A 20,924-nucleotide genomic window follows, 5' to 3' on the forward strand; every position below is an offset into this window, starting at 1 on the left:
AGTATAACGTAAATGCTAGGTAAACACTTGTTATGCTATTTAGAGAATATTGATGAGAAAAAGTCTCTACATGTTGAGACAGATGCATTTTTTTCTGAATATTGTTGAGCTCTGGTTGGTTGAATTCATGGATGCAGAGCCTGTGGATATGGAGAGCAGACTGTAATTTGTATAGATTATCATGTATGGGGTGGTTTAGTGGAATAGCATTTAAGATTCATATGAAGGCCAAGTAGAATCTGAGACTGTAAAGCTATGGTGGTCAGGGTAGGGAGGGCCCAGAACCAGGTATTTCTCTTCAGTCAGCAGGTGTTATGGGGAAGAAGCAGGCAGAGATCACAGGCAAACTCAAAGTGTCCTGGAAAATGGAGGCCTAAAGTCTGATCCAGGTGAAGATTTTAAGAAGTTCAGAAAGAAAAGCCATTTGGTAGGTACAAATGCAATTGTGACTAGAAATAGAACCAGGATGCAAAGACCAAAAGAGGGGCATGGCACAGGGAGGTGATGCAATGGGAGACAAGAGCAGAGGCTTGCTGCTTCTGGGGCAAAAACACATTTTGGTGGAATACTGCGCGGGAGGGGATGGTACGATCCTGTGATTCTCTTCATTTCTCTGGGATATCCTAAAAGTACTTCCTGGTACTCACCTTAATCAAGCAAATATGGCCCAAGTGGTGCCTGAGGGGGACCAACCAGGCAGAGGCCAGTGTGGTTCAGGGAGAAATAAGCTAGGGTTACATAGAAGGCCACTGCCTTGTGCTGTCACCAGGTTCTGAAGGGACTTCTGGAGACCACATTGTGGTGGGAAACTCAGCAATGACATGGTGACAGATTCTGAGGTAACAGGGAGTAAGACATGAGTAGATAAGGCAAAATGGTGGCTTAGAGTCTGTGTGGCAGGGAAATAGAAGATGCTGGACTGGGATTCTGGAGATAGGTGGGAACTGGGGGCATAGAGGACTGCAGAGGGGACGTGTATATGGAAGGGAGAGATATGAAGGGAAAAGGAGAATTAAGGAGAGGATGGGAGCTTCCACATTCTGAGGAAGTACAGTCAGTGGAGGAAACAAGGGGTCCTCCCCAGGGAACTTGGGAATAAAAAGTCAAAGAGTTTCCAAAATGCAAGGAGGATGAGGAGTGGAAGCTGGTGGTGAGGCTGGTTCTGGCGATGGCCAGTTTCAAAACAGTGTCCTACTTTCTTTGCTAGCGGGTGACCTCTGCCTGTCCATTCTCTTCTACAAATTATAAACTTCCCCAGGGCATTATTTTTCCACGACATGCTCCCTGCCCATTCCATTCTCCGTGTGTTCCCCATTCCATAGAGAGTCAGTGTCTCTGGAACAAGTTAATGTCAAACACTTCTCACTCCACATCACACTCTGCCACATTACACACAGAATTCTCCACCATATTGTCAGTACTGAAATTAGCTCACTGAGTTTTTTGTTATTGTTTGCAATCTTCACCTGACTCATGCAATGTAGTCATTCTGTCTTGCTCCTGGCTGCCTCTTGCACAAAGGGTCCCTGGCACACTGTAGGTGCTTCATCTGCACTCCCATTGGCTGACTGACTCAGGCCCTTTGAATGCCCAGGCGCCACTACATTCTGGATTCTCTTTCCCTCACCTTTGTCACTTCCCCAACCAGGCCTTTGAACACCTAATCTGAATCAGACTCTCCATTGTGTCTTCTTTCTTAAAATCTGGTTAATTTTCTTCAAAGCACTTACCCAGCTTTTAATGATGAATGCATGTGTGTGTTTATATTCTCTCTCCCCCATCAGGCAGTAAGGTCTAGTAGGGCAAAGACTGTACACCACTTGGTTACCACTGTACAGTCTGGGTCAGGTACATAGTAGGTGATTAATTATTCCATAACCAATGAGTACATAGTATTCCAAATTGCTTTGAGTTTAATCATAGAGCAGAATATGCAAACAAACAAACAAAAGATATAGGTGATGAAGGGTTGGGAGACAATTCTGGGTGAGGGTGGATTTAGATCTCCTTGCTACAGCTGTTGTGAGCTCTTACATTGTACATCAAATCCACTTGGAACTAGAGGAAGTTATTTGTATCTTTTTCCTCCCTCAGAACAACTTGAAGGAGGGGCTGGACCAGACTCCTCTGGAGCTGCTGATGGGGGAGACATCTCAGTTCTGGTCTCCTTGGCCAGTAAATCAAGGGCAGCCAACTGGACCACACCTGAGCAGGGAGGCTTCTGGCCACCGACCATGGCTGTGTGGGTGTTAGCACTTGAAGTCTGGCTACTGTTTTCTTCTGTCCAGTTATGCTGCTGCAGGTGTGTATAGTGTTCAGGAGGCTCTGCCGTGAGAAACTCCAGCTGCTGAAGGGAAACAAGAATAAAAAGAGTGGACAATGTATAGTATTTGTACCAAATAGCTCACTCACTTGGGAGAGAGGCATTTATGAGGTCTAAATTCTCTAGAATGGGCTCTTTGAGCCAGGAGCACATTATGGTAGTACTTAGTTTCGATTGGCTAAGGAGTAAGTTGCACCATGCCCGTGATTCTTGTTCTTAATTGGAAAATAGGTGATAGCATTTCCCTCTTATTTATGGGGCAGGGGGGATGATGGAGATGGCAGTTAGGGGAACTGAGTTCCCAAGGTACTTTGTTCCTGAAATGAAGGTGTGGGCACATGATCCTGGAATCTGAAATGATGGCAAAATCGGGTTCTCAATGAATGCCCTCCTCCTCTGGCAGGTTAGACACAGTCACACTCTGCCTCCCATTGCTCCATACCAATAGAAGTCCTTCTCTGATTTGCTGAGCCCGGTCTCCTAACTGAAACTCCAGCTCTTCCACTTGCTGCCTCAGGGCCTCACACAAAGTTTGAAGTTGTTCAGCCTCTTCCCTGAAGATAAATAACAGAAAACAACCAAATTTAATAATCACCTCTAAGGGCATTCTTACCTTGTCCCTCTCAAAATGTTGGTCCTGTCTTGGAAATTTCTTTTTTGGGCAGGGTATAGGGGATTGAACTCAAGGGCATCTGACCACTGAGCCATACCCCCAGCCCTATTTTTTTTTTTAATTTAGAGACAGGGTCTCACTGAGTTGCTTAGCACTTTGCTTTTGCTGAGGCTGTCTTTGAACTTGGGATCCTTCTATCTCAGTCTCCTGAGCAGAGATTACATATTATAGGCATGTGCCGCCATACCTGGCCTGTCTTTGAAATTTTGAATGTCGCCTTCTCTATTTGATTCAGTTACAGAAACAGATATATTCTTCAGGAAGGTTGCTTTTTTTCTGGGGGGGGGTAAAGGGGGAAGGGGTGCTGAGGATTGAATCCAGGGCCTTATGCATGCTAGGCATGTGCTCTTCCACTGAGCTTTATTCCCATCCTTTTTTTTCTTTAAAACAACTCCATGATAGTATAATTTACCTATCATAAAGTTTACTGTTTTAAAGTTTACCTGATTTGTAGTAAATTTAACAAGGTGAGCAACTATCACCATCATCCAGTTCATGTACCATCTCCCCAAAAAGAACCCTCATGGCCCTGTACAGTTAAATCCTACCTCTATCTTATTGTTCAGGCAATGAACAATGCCTCCGATTTGGGGACATATTTTTAAGAAAATGTTTTATTAGTACATTATAGTCATATATCATGGTAAGGTTCATTTTGATATAAAATCATTTTTTAAAAATTCTTTTATTAAAAAGTATTTTTTAAGTTGTTGATGGACCTTTATTTTATGTATTTATATGTGGTGCTGAGAATCAAACCCAGTACCTCACACATGTTAGGCAAGTGCGATACCACTGAGCCACAACCCCAACCCAATATAAAATCATTTTGATATAAAATAATTTGTTCCATTTCAGTTCCCCAGTACTTCACCTTTCCTCCCTCCCTTCCTCCCTCTCTTCCTCCCTCTCCACCCCCCCCTTAGAGTCTCTGACTGGCCTCTACTGATCTTTCTATTTTTGAGAGATTTGGGACACATTTTTAACCCATGTGAAAATAACGTAGATTTTCAAAACTCTAATAACCTCCAACATTTGCATTTGCATGAACCCTATTCACATCCCCTGAAGATTTCCTGCAGGTAATCCCCCTCCTCCCAGCCCACTGTCTTTCTTCTGACCTTCTCATATCACTCTGGCCTTAAAGAGTAAATGTTCCCATCCAGCAAATGACTCTCATAGGCTCCCACTGAGAAAGCAAAAACAAGACCATGAAAGTTAAGAAAAACCTGGCCCGTTTCTCATTAGCCCTGCTCCAGGGTGCTCACCAGTCCTGTCCTGCCCTTATTACCTTCTCTTTCTCCAGGTGTGTGGTCTGGTACTTACTTTTATTACTCCCTCAGATAATTACCTTTCCTCCTCCGACATGTCCCTGGAAAAAAAGTGCCTGCTGTCCTGTGAGGTGCTGCTCAATTTCCTCTAAATGCTCCCGGAAACTCTGGCATACAGTCTTCATGGCTTTCATCTCGAGGACTGTTCACTGAGAACCATTAGAAAGAGCTGAGAAAGGTGTCCTTTCTGATGCACTGGAAAAGCTCACCCAGAGAAGGGAATGGGTCTCCTTCCCACAGGGGATCAAAGTTCTTCTGTTAATATATGAGGAAGAGAATAGGGAGACCCAGCCTTGGGCCTCAGGAAGTAACTAATGCCCATAGTTAGCTGAAACAGGAAGGCAGAGGTTCTTGTGCAGCCCTTGAGTGGCTATCATTATGTCTCAAAGAGACCGGGTGATGTGGCACTGCAAAGACGTGGACAGAAGGGGGTAGGGCAGGCCAGCCAGAGGGCTTGTGTTTGGAAAAGTTGAGTCTCTCATTTAATTTTGTTTAACTTTGGTGCTGAGTACCAAGAACACTGGACACATCTGCTCAGATGGTGTGTGCTTGATTAAAGAAAATCTACTTAGAATATATTTTTCATGAGTCATAGCCCTGCTTAGCCACCATCCCTGGAGGTTGAGATCTGCAGCATCAGCTCATCCAGCTAACAAGCTCACCCAGAGTAAGACAGGCAAAGGTTGGGCATCCCATCCTTTCTGGGAGTTGGAATCTGGAATTGAGCTCCATCTACACTCTCCACCATGCTTTCCATTTCTTCTGATGTGAATCATCCTTCAAATTTTACATTCTCTCTAGAGCTGTGCCTTTGCCTTTGTTTCCTAATTTAAACATATTCCTGCAGCATCTGAAATTGCAGAATGCTCTCCACATAACAACTCTGATCTGTGTTAAGATACTTAATCAAACTCTAGCATGGCTTCTAGTAGAACAAGACTCTGTCCCTAGAATGCTTAGCCTCAGCCCCTAATTAAAATGCCTGCCCCCCCAAAAGCTGAGAGCTGCCAGGAAAATTTATAGTTTGCTTTAGCCAAAACCTGGCATAGACCCCTGACCTACCTTTCTTACATTATTTACTAAAAGGGGCTTAAAATTGTGAACGTATATCTCTTACAACTCAGAATTGTCTTTCTCAAGGACCCAAGAACCATTCCTTTGAGACATACTCATCTGGAAGACTGTTGCCCAGGCTCTGTGGGAGGGTAGAATCCTAGTTTCAGTACCTGTCAGCTGGCTGAACAGCATTTACACTGACCAACCTTTTGTAAGTTTTCTCATATCTGACTCTATTGAGCTCCTACTCCTCCCTTTCTCTTACTTTCTTTAAAATGCCTAAATGACCTGTGTGCAAATCAGAATGGAGTTCAGTTCTTTCCCCTACCACCAGCAATTGAACAAAATTTCTTTTCACTGCTCTGACTTCCGTCTGCTGTGTATCTTTGATACGCTCAAGCTCTGTCCATTTGTGGGACACTCTAATGATATGCTGAGTTTTTACCCAGCTGTCTCTCTTATTTTGCAATCTGGTTGGATCATGCTTTGAATAAACCCAGGACTCAAGACCCCAGGATCACTACCTACCCAACTCTGGGTGGGGTTAATGCTTATTGGACCCTAAAGTTATCTCTACCAGTTTCCCCAGGCCACATCAGTGTGCCTAGCTGCCTGCTCACTTTTTCCCTTCTCATTGACATAATTCTAGTTAGGGGCAGCAATGTGTTTAGCTGAAGAACTACATTCCCAGTGTCCCTTGCAGATAGGACAGCCAATGGGATGGAAGCAGAGAGCCTGATGTGGGGCCATTGAGACACTCTTTAGAGGTATCTGACATGGCTAGCAGGCCCACTTAACATTTTCTTCTCACCCTTCCACAGAGACAAACCTTACACCTAGGCTAATTCTTCCAGTCCTGTTTCTAGGAAGTCCCATATTTCTTACCCTTCTCCCCAAAACCACATGGCCAAGATCCTGGCAGTCCTATGTTCTTTTCAGAATTGTCATAATGGTAATACTTTCTTTTTGCTTTGAGAGTTAAGTTTTGAGTTTATCCTCCAAGTTTTATAATTTTCTATGCAATATTTAACTGCCTCAGTACAAGTGTATGTGAACCAGCAATAAGGAAACTCTGAAGCATTATTGATGTTGGCAAGAGTGCTTGGAAGATGATCATATTATGGCTTTTAAAGCCAGAAAAGATCCTGGAGACCATGAGGGATTCTTTTACAGACACATATTCTGAAAAAGAATGGTTAATAACTTTGTGGTAAAAAAATGGCAGCCAGATTTCAAACCCAAGCCTTCAGATTTATCTCTTTTCTTCTCAGTACCTGACTGGGTCACAAAGGGCCTATGGAGTAGCTAGACACATGGAGAAATTATCTGTCCCTCAGGAGGGAGTTGATCAAGTGGTTCAAGTGTACACCTATACAATATCCAAGACTGGCCAGGGGTTCAAATTCACTTCAAAGTTCTAGAGACAGTGAGATTAGGCCCTTCAAAAGACATTGCCCAAGTTGGCTGGACATCATAAACATTAGGTTTTATGTTCCATCTTGATCTTTCAGGGTGACCCTTCATGATTGGATGGTGTGGGGTTGGATTTGGAAATAACCAATGGAATGTTCACATTCCCCTCAGTAATGTGGAAGATTCTGAAAGGCTGCCATCTTCTGTCATTTGGAAACACAAAGAAAATACATTTTAGCCCTAGAACAGATAAAGAAACAGTCTGCAAGGAAGAATGTATTTTGTACTCCTTTTCGGGGGTGTCCGGTACCGGGATTGAACTCAGGAGCACTCAATGACTAAGCCACATCCCCAGCCCTATTTTGTATTTTATTGAGAGACAGGGTCTCACTGAGTTGCTTAGTGCCTTGCTGTTGCTGAGGCTGGTTTTTAACTCATGATCCTCCTGCCTCAGGATCCTGAGCTGCTGGTATTACAGGCTTGAGCCACTGCACTTGGCTTTTTTTTTCTTTCCAATTTAAGGACTAAGTTAAACCCTGATCTAATACAAGTTCTGCTCTACTGACCCAAACCCATTAAAACAAACTTCAGTTGTAAAAGAAAGAGTACCAATAACCATTGAACTTTCACTTTTGAATCAGCTCATATTACTTTTTAAATTTTGTATAATTTTGGTTTTCTGTAAAATTAAATCATAAACACAATAGAAGAATTTTCTAATATTCAGATCTTATTCTAGAAAGATTTTCATTTTTTAATTAATAAATAATTCTTGAGAAGTCATCTATATAGGTTTATATATGTAAATTTAATTATATCAACAAATCAATTTTTAAGTTAAATTATTGTAAAGAATCAATTCACTTCTAAGAATTTATTCATATCAACAAACCTTTATCTTAAGATATCCCAGAAGACCACAAAAATGGCCATGTGTTTCTCTTCAGTGAAGCCACTGGATAAGCTGGAGGTGTTTCTCTGTGTCATATTTTTACCTAAAATTGCTCTTAGTTTTAACTTCTGTTTGGAATTCCTGTTATATAAAAGGTGATATCCATGCCTGCCTATAATCTTCATTTGCTCCAAGACGCATTTTATAGTTAATTTTCTCCTAAATATCTTTCCTAACCCTTGCTAATACATAGCATTTAACTTAAAGTCATTTTTCTCTGGAATATTTTTCAGGCCTTATAAACTCACGCTCACTCTGAAGGTGGCAGATGTTGCTGCACTAGGCACCCTTTTCCTCTTTGTTCTTTAAGTTTCTTTGTTTGGTTTCTGGGCTCACCAAGGAATGCCATCCCTGTGTGTGTGTATGTGTGTGTGTGTGTGTGTGTGTGTGTGTGTGTGTGTGTGTGTGTAGGCGTGTATGTATGTCTGCTACAAGTACAAATACACATGCACATAGTTGCATGTGTTTTGATTGTTTCCTTTTAATGTGTGTTTCTGGTTCCTTGGATCTAAAGAAAGAGAAACATTAACATCTAGTAAAACTCTATATAGTATTCATTTCAGTAGGTATATACTACTAAATTAATTTGGTAAAAGTACCTTTTTTGTATAATTGCAAGCTCTAGAAGGGGAGAAGGCTAAGGCAATATGGGACAAGATATCTTAAACCGTGGGCTGGTGGCACGCACACTCTTTCCAATTCCTGCTTGTTTAAAACCTACATAGCCATCTGAGGATGTCCACTGTGCATTATGGGCCACAAAGCCTCTCTATTTTCAGGAGAAGTGCTGATATGTCATAGCATCAACCCAGTAGGAGCATCTATTTCTAGATGACAAGTTGTTCCGCACAGATGGGACTATGCAGGTCCAAGGCCTAAAGTAGGAAGAATGGGAAAACCTCTGGTCTAGACTCAGGGTTACCCCTAGACCTATATTAGTCTCCTGTCTAAATAGCATTCTTGCCTAGTACCTGGCTCTGGGTTCTGAGCCTAAGTTTCTCTAGTGCTGTGTCCGTCTGTGTTCTGCCTTCCAAAAGCTTAGTCCTTCTACCTGCTTATATGCTCCCTAGTGCCAGATGCCCACTTTCTCCCTCAGTCCTCAAAATCATGCTCCTACAAATTTCTGAGGACTCCTCCAATACCTCATGTGCTCCAAGCCATGGTAGCAGTGGTCTGACCAGGCTGTGCTACTTGGTCTGCTGTGCTCCTAGATGCCCGGCTTGCCTGATGAAGTCCTTCTAGAACTTGTGTAAGGCCCACCCATCAGCTGCTCTAGACTCTGGGGCTTCTGTATTCATTGACTCAACCATGTCAAATAACCTCCTGCAGCTGGACACTTTTGTTTGTGCCATGGGAGACTGGGTTACCTTTTTTCCCTCTTTGTTCAATTGTGGTCATGTCACTGAATGAGGGATAGTCTAACTGAGTATCTATATTCATCTGTTGTCACAGATACCTGATTTTAATATCAAGTGATAAATTGATAGTACTTCTCAATTGATACATGTTTGGAATCTCTCTTCTCAACACAATCAATAAACGAATTTGTATTGTTTTCAAGGGTGGATGTGAACAGACGAGGTATTATCTTATTGCTTGAATAAAACTTTCTCTTACAAGAAGATAATCTCCATTCATGTATCATTTAAAAATATTCCAAATGCCTGATAGTTTTGAAATATGAAAGAATAATGTGACAAATTATTTCAACTTTCATGTAATTATTTTCTTTATCATTACATTAATAGATATTTCTATTTGTTGAGAGATCATGTAGAAATATGCTTTATCTTCTAAATAATCACTTTCTAATGTAAACATTACTTATATATATATTTAGATATTTTAGAGTTGGACACACCTTTGCTTGGAATGGAATGGATGTCCAAAACTTTCATGTCTTCCAAATTTGAATTTGTATTTGCCACTTTGTAGTTTGGAAGTGCTGGAAGAATTATATAACCTCTCTCAATTCTAGTTCCTGGTCTATAAAAGAGAGAGGACATGGAATATATTAGGAATCCAATAAATATTTATGGTATGTATGAATCCAAGGTCAGATGACATAAAGTCATTAAAATGGTTAGCATAGGTACTCAACAAATATTTATGGAACTGAAGAATTTGAAGGTAACCTAGCAGACACGAAACCCTAGATGCTCAGTAAATCACGTTTCCTATTAATTTTCTTTGAATAGCTGCAATCCTAGTGTCTGTGCCTCTCTTTTAACTCTCTCTGTATGCAGTTTCATGTGTGAGAGTCTTGATATTTTGAATTAATGGTGGGCCTTGAAGGCCTAGATTATTTCTTACCTTGAGGGTTGTTGAAAAGAAGGCACTGGAAGGACTCATTAAATACCTGTTGACTAATCAAAGGCCCAAAAAGGTTGATCAATTTCTAATAACCCCAATGTCTGCTTTGAAGAAAGCCTAGAAAGGGTGGACCAAAGTACTACTTGACATGAGGAGTTCTAGATTCAAGATCTTGGCAGAAGTAAAACAATATTAATAACTGAAGATGAGAGGAACACCCAACTAATATTACCTAGAGCTTCTCTGTACCAGACTGTGGTGAGTACTTTACAAGCTTATTTAATAATAAGACAATCCAGGTCTACAGGCTGCATCATCTCCTTATTTGATAGGGTGAACCCAGAGAAATTAAATGACATGTGCAAGATTATTCAGTTAAGAAAATGTAAGACCCAGAACTTCTCAGCTAGACTGAACTGGAGATGAGGCGAGTGCATGAATGCTGACAATCTTGGGGATATGAATTTACTGTTTTATGCCTTAGTTTTCCCTTCTGTAAAATGAGGACTAATCATAAAGTCTGCCTTCCTTGCTTCAAAAGGTGATTGATTAGAAGCACGAAATAAGAAGAGATTTGGGAGAATATGCCCTCAATAATAAAGTACTCTACAAATAGTTCCTGTGATTTAAGTCAGGAGGGCGATCCCCAAGATCTCACATTCAGAAAGGAAGCCTCAACCTTATCCCTGAGGCATGAGTGGTGCCTTTGGTGCACTTGCTTTCTCATCTTTGCAGGGGAAAGACTTACAGAACAAAGCTCCCTCATCGTGGCGTCCTGGAGGGCTTTCAAGGTCCTCGTGAACTGGGCTTCTGGGTGATCTGCATGTGAGCCCAGGCCATGCCTACAGACTGGAGTTGCAGGGCCGGGGCTTGGCCTTTCTGCACAGCAGTGGGGATGGTGATGACAGCAGCCACAGCAGAGGGTAGGTGTAGTGTGGCAGGTGCCCATTGGGTAAAGACTAGGGAAACCCGTGTCCAGAGAGACCGATTTGGTGAGGGGCAGGGACCTCTGAGTGAAGACCTTGTCACTTGGGGATGAACAGCAATGCCAGGGCTGGGTTTCATAGGTATAAGTCTGAACAGAAACATCAGCGACCTGTCTCACTTCTGTCTCTAGTCTTGGTCCTGTGGTAGTCAAAGGGTCACACAGAGTGCATTCTAAATCTGTGCTTCCACAGTCAGTCCCCAAGGCCATGGCACTGTGAGCAGCTGACACCAGATTAGAGGACATCTGGGATGACACAGACTGGGAGCAGCCAGCGTTTGAGTCAGTGGGAACATCTCCAGGCAGTTTATTGAGGTGGGAAACAGACCTGTCAGATGTTTGGCCAAGGTCAACTGAACAGGATGTGACTTCTCTGTGCTTAGGAAGTTGCTGTGGTAGCCACTCTTGTACTAGTGAGCTGTGGCTGGTGTAGGGACAAAACTTGCTGCCCTCTTCTGCTCCTAGGGCCTCCAAGTCCTCATGAGGGAAATTGTCTTGAGTCTGATGAATCCCAGGAAAACTTTGAGACTCACAGTGGTGGCCTTGTGCGAGTATTTCCTCTGTTCCCTCAGGCCCCAGAGTCCTGTCCTTCTCTTCTGTGATGTGGGCCAATCCCAGAGGGCCACAATATGTGGAGGTGACCATGGCTCCAGGGCCTTCGTATTCAGCATGGAACACTGGTGGGGGCTGCCACAGATGGCCGACTTCCCTTGGGTGTTCTTTCCCAGTGGCGGTCTTGGCCAGGGTTGCGTCTGGGATCAACAGCTCTGGTGGCCCCTCTGTGGCCTCAAGCTGAGGCTCTTCCTCCACCACAGATGCTGAAGCCTTTTCTTCCAAGATGCTCCAGTCTTGGCTAGAAAAAGATGTGCTCACCATGCTTTTGGAACCAGACCTCTCTGACTCTTGCTGACAGTCCTGGGATGACACTAAGCTGTGGCTCTGATCCCCTGGCTTTCTGCCTCCGTTCTCAGCAGGACTCTGGCTGCTAGGGAAGGAAGACATCTGTAGGAGCAACCGGGACAAAGGGAAAGGTGTCAGGAGTTGGGGAAGGCAATAGGGGTAAGGTTGTAAGTGTCATCATGGTTGACTCCGAAGTTAGGAGACAAAAGTTACAGGCTCAAGTTCTACATCAGTGTGTGCTTCATCCAGCATCAGTTCATGAGGCTCCGCTTTCTTGATTAAAAAAATTAAAAGGATGGGGCTGGGGTTGTGGCTCAGTGGTGGAGCGCTTGCCTAGCATGCAGGAGGCACTGTGTTTGATCCTCAGCACCACATAAAAAGGAAGAAAGAAAGAAGGAAAGAAAGGAAGAAATAAAGGGAAAAAAGAAGGAGTGGTATTGTGTCCATCTACAACTAAAAAATATATATATTAAAAAAATGAAAAGGAAAGGTGGAATGTTCTGAAACCTCGTCTACTGTGACTCCATCATGCTCTGCCCCTTGATTGCACATGGCATGTGCCTCCAAACCCTTCTGAATCTGGCAGCCATCTTAAACTTATCTTACCTTCTAAGTTAGCCATGAGTGAGGTTAGGGTGGACCATGTGGGGTGAGCAATAAGGGCCCTCTTCCTACCTGGAAGGGTGGGGCTTCCGGTGGCTCCTCCAGAAACCCACTGCTGTCGGACTGACAGCTGTTTGTTCTGTCCACCCTGATGCCTGTGAGAAGAAAGAGGCCTTGAGTTCAGTAAAATAGAAACATGCTGCCAACATGACCCCCTAGGTGCCAAGCATGTCAGAGAGCCTCCACAAATGCCAAGCATATAGGAATAAAGGAATTCCATTACTTTCTCTCTTAGTTGCTAAAGAGTTCATGTAAAGCTGCATCTCTAGTTTCCTAATACAAAGAGGAAAACATGTACTAGAGGAAGGGGCACTAACTTCTCTCAAAACTAAGTTACAGACAGGCACAGTCATGCATGCATGTTATCCCAGCAGCTCGGGAGGCTGAGGCAGGAGAGTTGCGAGTTCAAAGCTAACCTCAAAAACAAGGTGCTAAGAACTCAGTGAGACCCTGTCTCTAAATAAAATACAAAATAGTTTTGGGGATGTGGCTCAGTGGTTGAGTGTCCTTGATTTCAGTCCCTGGCACCCTCCCCCCAAACAAACAAACAAAAGACTAAATAACAATATGGTTGTGAGCAGATTCTTTACTGAGGGGAAGAAAATTCAGAAGGAGACCTTACATGCCTTAAATTCTACACTAATAAAACAGTAAAAAACTAAAATTTGTATGTGTGTGTGTATATTTACATATTCTTTTTTCTTTTACTAAATTGTTACTAAATTTTAGATAAGAATCTTTTCCTAAGCCAGGTGTGGTGGCACAAGCCTGTAATCCCAGTGGCACAGGATGCTGAGGCAAGAGAATTGCAAATTCAAAGACATCCTCAGCAACTTAGTGAGGTCCTAAAGCAACTCAGTGAGACCATTCTTGAAATAAAATATAAAAAAGGGCTGGGAATGTGGCTTAGTGCTTAAGTGACTCTGGGTTCAATCCTGGTACACACACACACACACACACACACACACACAAAGAAGATAATTGAATAAACAAAAATAATAGCAATGTGTATGGGGATTATAACAAAGACCTAGAAAAGTGAAAAGTCTGCAAAAATAAGCACTTATTATTATAAAACTGAGTTGTGTGCATGGTAATAGCTACCCAAAAGATATTCCTTTAACATGTGCAATATGTACAAAACATTTAACTTGGGTAATAGACTTGTTTACTTATTGTCAGAGAAAATAGAGACTATTGATTGTGTATTTATTATAGAAATAAATACATTTTAAATATACAAATTAAATGTATATTTAATTTGTGTAATACATTTGATTTTACTGCTTTTTTTATAATTTTAACTCAATCAGTATTAAAACTTTCTAGATCCTTTCAGAGTTAGGAGAACAATTTGTGCTTCTGTGAAAAAATAAATGATGATGATTGTAGTAAACTTTCAAAAGCTCAATGCAGAATATAATTTTTTAAAAGTATTATGCAACAGGCCCTGTCATTTTGGCACAACCCTATAGAGTGGACACCGTATCTTCAAATATTTTCTACATGAACCCCATCTTGCAAGTTTATCATACAAGCTTCAGGACCCCTGGCTGCCTGTTACTACTCACTCCCAAAGCCCCTCTGCAGTACAGTATTCAGACAGGAGAGAAGGGGACAGGACTAATTTCCACTCTTCACTCTCCACCCCCATACTACATAGCATTAGAAACCCAACAGGATGCTTGAGCCTTGTTGGAGGATGGCAAGGTAAACTTTGCAACCTCTTGTTCTTTCTTTATGTTTTGGTGTAAAATTTGCACCACAAACTGAAGGACTCCCAGTACGTCATTATTATTTCATCTTTCCAGATAATATCAAAGTAATTATTATTCTGGAGTATAAACTTCACATATGATGTTTGCCATTCCCCTTCTTACAATGCAAAATGAAATGATAAATTAGAATATTAGAATAAAGTGATGTGTTACAGTGTATTCACCCATAGACTGGGTGGACCATAACAGCCTGTTTCAAATGTAAATATAGATGTCCCTGGTATAGGTAGGAGATTGGTTCCAGGACCTCTCCCAAAATTCCAAAATCCTCAGATGCTCAAGTCCCTTATATTAAAAAAAAATGGCATAGTGTTAGCATATAACCTACACATATCTTCTTTTGTACTTTCTTTTTTGAGTTAGGTATTCTTTGTGGGAGAGAGGAAAAGTATTGGTGATTAAATTCAGGGGCACTTGACTACTTAGCCACATCCTGAGCCCTATTTTGTATTTTGTTTAAAGACAGGGTCTCACTGAGTCGCTTAGCGCCTTACCTTTGCTGAGACTGCTTTGAACTCTTCCCTCAGCCTCCTGAGCTGCTGGGATTATAGGCATGTACCACCATGCCCTGCTACATGTACTTTGTGTTTTTAGGATGCTTTTTGTGTAATTTAAATCTTCCTAGATTACTTATATAGCTAATACAATGTAAATGCTATGTGTTGTATATGGTCAGTACAAAAGCTTTGTTCCTTTGAATATTTTTGGTCTGTGGTTGGGCTGTGGATGCAGAAGCCCTTCATGTATGGAGGACAGATTAAACAACCATATACATGAAGGGCGTCTAAAAAGTACAAGGAGTAATCTCCTCTAAAAGGGGGATGTTTGTCATATAACTGTTACTTTTCATTAACTATTTATAAAGCAAAAACAAACAAATCTCTGAAACTGACTTAAGGGAATCTGTGAGTCCATCAGGCTTTGAGGACCTCACTTGTGTGGTGAGATCAAATGGTGGAGTTGGGCATGATTCTGTCAGCAATGAAGCTTTTTAACTTGTGTTTGCTCTAAAAGTTGAATGCATGCATTTAAATTATTTTAAGAAACTCAACAAGAAAAATGTGGGAAAATTTACAGATGGGTTAATTTCTTTAAGAGGTTCAAAATTCTTGCTCCTTTTAAAGCACCTTTTCAGCAACTAGACCATAACACCTAGATACTGGGCTTCCAAATTCTAAATATTCCCTTAGGGGTGTAGGAATTAAAAAAGACAAAGGATGAGAAATCACCTAGCTCAGGATGGCTATGATGGATTATTAAAAAAAACAGACAAAAACAAATGTGTATCATGTATCACTCCCCCACCCTCATATGAATGTGTATCACAAGGGAGGCTGGACTTCAGGGAAGGAAGTTGGGCTTTTGGCAAGAATAACAGAAGTGGTACCAGCATACCCAGGTCAGTTCCTGAAGCTAGCTAGACCAAGAGTGAGCAACCCAAGTCTCAGATCCTCAAGAGAATTCCCCCTGAGCACTTAACATATCCAAGAGCCAGAGCTCTTCCTTACTCTGCTAAATGGGGGCCTTGACTTCCCACTTGGATGCTACCAGTCCTTGTCCTCCAGCTAGATCTTATTTCCCCAGCCTTCCACTCCTGGTTGGCTCTTGTTCCAAACCAGTTAGATAAATAGAACCCTTCACTACCAACCTTCTACACAATTTTGTTATATTGTTTCAATGGCTGGTTCTCCCACCAGGCCAACTTCTCTATGATGAACACTGCTGAAATGCTGCTAGGCTCCGTGACTGAATCATCTAGAAGATCTGGAGCCACCTATCTTGTTCAAATTCTGACTCTTTTATTTATGAGCTATGTAATGTGGGGGAAGTCTGCTTGTCTCCTTGTGTCTGATCCCTCATGTGGAAAAAATGAATATGATACTGTTATTTGTGGAGTTTTGATTAGAATAATATCCACTATTGTCATATATGTAAGCAATAAAAAATCTAATATATTAATAATGATGCAGAGCATCACTATTGATATTATTATTGAATATCATGAATGATCATTGTGATTAATATTAATATTTATTTTAAGTTTCCTTTTTCAGTACACAGCTGTCTTCATGAATTTCAGTTTTATCTTCCCAATTAGGTGGACCTGCCTGGTGCAGGACTACTTCACTGTTATATACATTTAAAAACATTTTGTGCCTGGGAGGAGGCCAATGCCTCAGGCACTTTATCTAAATAATCACTAGATGGCAGCATTACACCAACCACAGAGTGAGGAGCCAAATCCCTACCAAGAACCTTGGAATGGTTCACATGAGCAAGCCAAGTCAACCTGAAGGCTGCTTTTCTGGACTGTAATGATAATAAAAGCTTCTGAATCCTAAGTGAAAAATTTTACATCTTAAATAGTCTGTTCATATAGGCTCAAGGGAAAAAAACCTATGGAATTGAAAGATTAAGGAGGGAGAGGGAAAAAAAGAATAGTATGGCAGGCCAAAGTTGTATAGAGAAAGAGAACAACCTGAGACTGTTTGGATTCACTGTCTTCATCAGAGATTCTAACTCACTTATGTCATTACCGAGTTCCTATCTCTTCCATCTTATAATGATAGAAAATTTCTGTGAGAGCTCAGGGGTAAAGCTGAGTCACAGACCAAGGTATCTTAGAACTGGAGTGGACTTTGCACCTCAGGCAAATGCAAACACCCTTAGGAGGTGAGCAGGTAGCCTAAGTATGTGAAGCAACTCGGTTCAGGACCAGAAGTGGTGTGGTGTGGGTTGTGTGGACTACTCTGGTTGTTCCTCAAGGGCATTTTTAAAAAATTAATTTAAAAATGTTTTCTAGACTAACAAAATCTCTCCATTGGCCACAGTCTCCAGGTAAGAAGTCAAGATGGTGTCATGTATCATATAATGCAGGAATCCCTTCTAGAACAATCCTAACAGATGTCACCTAGCAGTGTTCACAATTCTTGTTATGGGGAATTGTTCCTATGTGATTAGAACCTTAGAGCATATTATACTTTTCAGAAATGCTGAAATTCATAGAATTTTCCATTTATTGATCACAGTAAAACTCAGTGAAGTAACAAACAGAACATGACTAACCCCCTTTTCTGAAGAAAGTTCTCTTGTACTTTCCAAGCCTTTCTCCTTAGTGTAGTCCCCCCATTCCCTTTAGATCAGTCCTCATAGGACAGGGTTTCCTACTGTTTGTCCCTTGTACTTTCCAATAAGCTCTTACTTAATAATGCTTGCTGTAAAGCCTGGCTTCCAGATCTTGTTTCCGAAGCCAGCTGAGAACTGGCCTGGCCAGCATCGTCAGCAGGAAGATTGTTCTCCTCCCTACCTCTGGGAATTTTGGTTCCATACTCAGCCTAAGGTTGTGTGAGTTTAGTTAGAAATGGTGCTCCCAGGGTTGGGTTACGCCAACTAAGGAATAAATATTCTGAAAACTAAATGAAGGATTTAGCTTGCATCCTTGTGGAATTGCTCATTTGAGATCATAGTGCCTTCCTGTCAAGGATGATTTTGATCATCACTTAAAAAATTCATTTTCATTTTATATTCTCTAAGAATGGAGAATATTATGTCTGCCTTAAACGTTAGTTTTGGTCTTATTTCATGAATTTTTGTATATTGTACATGTTATGATTTCCATTTTCATCTTGTTTTGTTGCCATACTTTTGGTATTTATTTTGCTCATTCATTTTGCTTTTTTACTTTTCTTTGAATCTTTATTTTAAATGTGAATAGAATTTTTGAATGATGCTTAAGTCTATTTCTTTGTTTAGATGTATTTATTCCATGTATTTATTCTGAAACCTACTTGTATTATCTATCTATAGCTTGGAAAAATGTTCTTGCTGTGGATCAAGGCACTGTTAATTACTGACGGCAACAGACTTTGGAGGCAGAGCCTGGGTGGCTCTTGAGGAAATCTTCATTCTTGACAAATGAACCTTGGTCCCCCGTGGTGTCCTATGCAGACCTAAGATAGTCCACAGTATCAGCAAAGACACCTGCCCTCATGGAGCTTATGTCTTGACTGTGACCCAGGAGAATTAGTTGTTATGGAAGACATTCCTGAGACAAGTTGATTCTTTCTTCTATGCCAGAAGTCTTGGTAGAAGACTTCCCCTGCAAGGTTTCTATATCACATTCTGATAACTTCCATTAGCAGCATCCTGCTGATACTTTTGGTTCAAGTTCCTTAACCCAGGAATCCCACCCCTCCTTTTTTTCCTTTTTCCTTTTCTCTCTCTTCTCCCTTCCCTTTTCTCTTTCTGATTGCTTCAGATTTAGCTGTTTTCCCTTTGTTCTTTTGTTAGAATAAACTTTCTTCATCATTAAGTGGGGGGGGGCGGAAAACTGCTTCTCTATAATTAACTTTTCTTGGCTTAATACCATTACTTGTTGTTCATTATGATAGAAGCAATAAATGGTGGTGAAGAAATGGAAAAAGCAAAAAGATTCATATATATAATCTAATCATTTAGGAAAATAAAATATTTCTGCATGTTGAAGAATGTGAATTGTCTTTGAGCACATGCATGTGTTTGTTTGTGTTGTAAAATAATAATCATAATATGCACACTTTATATCCTGCTTTTGTCACATAATGTATTTTTTTTCATAAAAATACCATAAAAGATAAAAAATTGTGGCAACTTTTAATTTTTTTATGATTTGCCTTCAATACCTGGGACTTGGGGTACATGCCACCACCAGCTCTTAATCTCTTCAGAAACTACTGAAATTTCAGGATTTTTACTTTTTGAATTAGTGATTTCTTTTTAACTGAATGTTTTAAATTTATTTTCTATGTCATCAATTTAATAATTTATTTTTATTTCATATTCTCTAAGAATGGAGAATATTATGTCTGCCTTTCATCTTAGTTTTGGTCTTAATTCATAAACTTTTATATGTAATACATGCTATAATTTCTGTTTTCTTGTTGTTTCATTGGCATACTTTTTTGGTATTTATCTTGCTCATTCATTCTACTCTTTACTTTTCTTTGACTCTTTATTTTAAATGTGCATGGAATTTTTGAAGACCTTTAAATCTATTTCTTTGTTTAGATGTATTTATTGTAGCTCCATTTTCATGTGATATACATTCAATCTTATTGGTTATAATTGTATATTATCTACCTTTAAAATTGTGATGGATGTAGTAAAAATGTGGCACACTGGATAAAAATCCTTCCTCCTTTTCTGGAAATAGGTATCATTAATAGTCCATGACAGATTTTTCTGCTATACTGGAATTCAGCCTCAGCATCTTTGTCAGATCAAAATTACTACTGGCTAAAACTAATCAATGAGAATCAGAACTCATGTTTTTAACCACCCTTCTACTTACTGGTGTATCAATAAAAACTGACCTAATTTCATGCATAAGTAGATCTGATTTTGAGTTGGATCATAGTTATCAAATAGACTAGAAAGAGAATAAAAGAAAATAAGGTAAATTGCATAGCTTACTCTGACACTCAATATATGATAGTTTTATTAATATAATTAGTTTTCAATTCATATTCTTTTGCTAGTGGACTATATTTCCTTTGTTTCTTTGTCCCCCCACCCACAGTAATTCCAAAGGCTTATAGAATGTTTTTGTATTTAACAATATTAACATCAAAATTTTACCCATTTCAAATTATAATTGTCAATGTTGAGAACTAAACAGTATCTATTGGCTCCCTAATGAATCTATATTTAACAGTTTCTCTTCTATTATAACTTTCTTTGACATGATCTAGAATTTTAGATCCAGTAATTGTTATTTTTTAAATATTCATGATAATTTATCTTATTCACAATTATATTTATAATTCTTCAGACTCTGCCTTGCCTGTCCACTCAAACAGGACTCCCTTATCTGGTAGGCTGCTATATATCTTGGACACTTCTTTTTCAGGAAGAATCCATGGATGCTCTATTTCCTTGGCCTATGCTTATCTGAAATGCTGCTTCATATGAACATCAGAAAGCATATTGAATATTTTTTTCATACAGGGGATTGAACTCAGGGACACTCCACCACTGAGCCACATCCCCAGCCCTATTTTGTATTTTATTTAGAGATAGAGTCTCACTGAGTTGTTTAGTGCCTCACTTTTGCTGAGGCTGGCTTTGAACTTGTGATCCTCCTGCCTCTGTCTCTGGAGTTACTGGGATTACAGGGGTGTCCACTGTGCCCATCACATCCACTGGAATTTAAAGTGTAAAGTTTACTACTCAAGAATCCTAAACTGGTCTGGTTGGTGCACAGCTGTAATCCCAGTGACTCGGGTGGCCAAAGCAGGAGGATTGTGAGTTCAAACCCAGCCTCAGCAAACAGTGAGGCCCTAAGCAACTCAGTGAGACTTTGTCTCTAATAAAAATATAAAAAAGGGCTGAGGGGATATAGCTCACTGGTTAAGCAACATTGGGTTCAATTCCTGCTACAAAAAAAAAAAAAGTATGTACCTGTACTATCTACTGACATCTGACATGAGGACATTTGTGAGATATCAATTTGAAAAACAAAAACAAAAATGAAAAAACCAAACCCCTACATTGGTCCAA

At 40.5% G+C, this 20,924-nt stretch overlaps 1 protein-coding gene across 1 annotated transcript in view; it reads right to left on the reverse strand.

The window, feature by feature from the left end:
* Window positions 1-20,924, reverse strand: part of LOC143389313 (protein ITPRID1-like) — a 69,513-nt gene that overhangs the window by 2,794 nt on the left and 45,795 nt on the right. The window contains 6 exon segments of the mRNA XM_076842458.1: window positions 2,203-2,347; window positions 2,766-2,877; window positions 4,348-4,376; window positions 4,378-4,476; window positions 10,810-12,048; window positions 12,622-12,704. Coding sequence (XP_076698573.1) covers window positions 2,203-2,347; window positions 2,766-2,877; window positions 4,348-4,376; window positions 4,378-4,476; window positions 10,810-12,048; window positions 12,622-12,704 — 1,707 coding nt within the window.

This window comes from Callospermophilus lateralis, unplaced genomic scaffold, assembly GCF_048772815.1.
Source record: "Callospermophilus lateralis isolate mCalLat2 unplaced genomic scaffold, mCalLat2.hap1 Scaffold_1122, whole genome shotgun sequence".
In the NCBI taxonomy this organism is placed as follows: Eukaryota; Metazoa; Chordata; class Mammalia; order Rodentia; family Sciuridae; genus Callospermophilus; species Callospermophilus lateralis.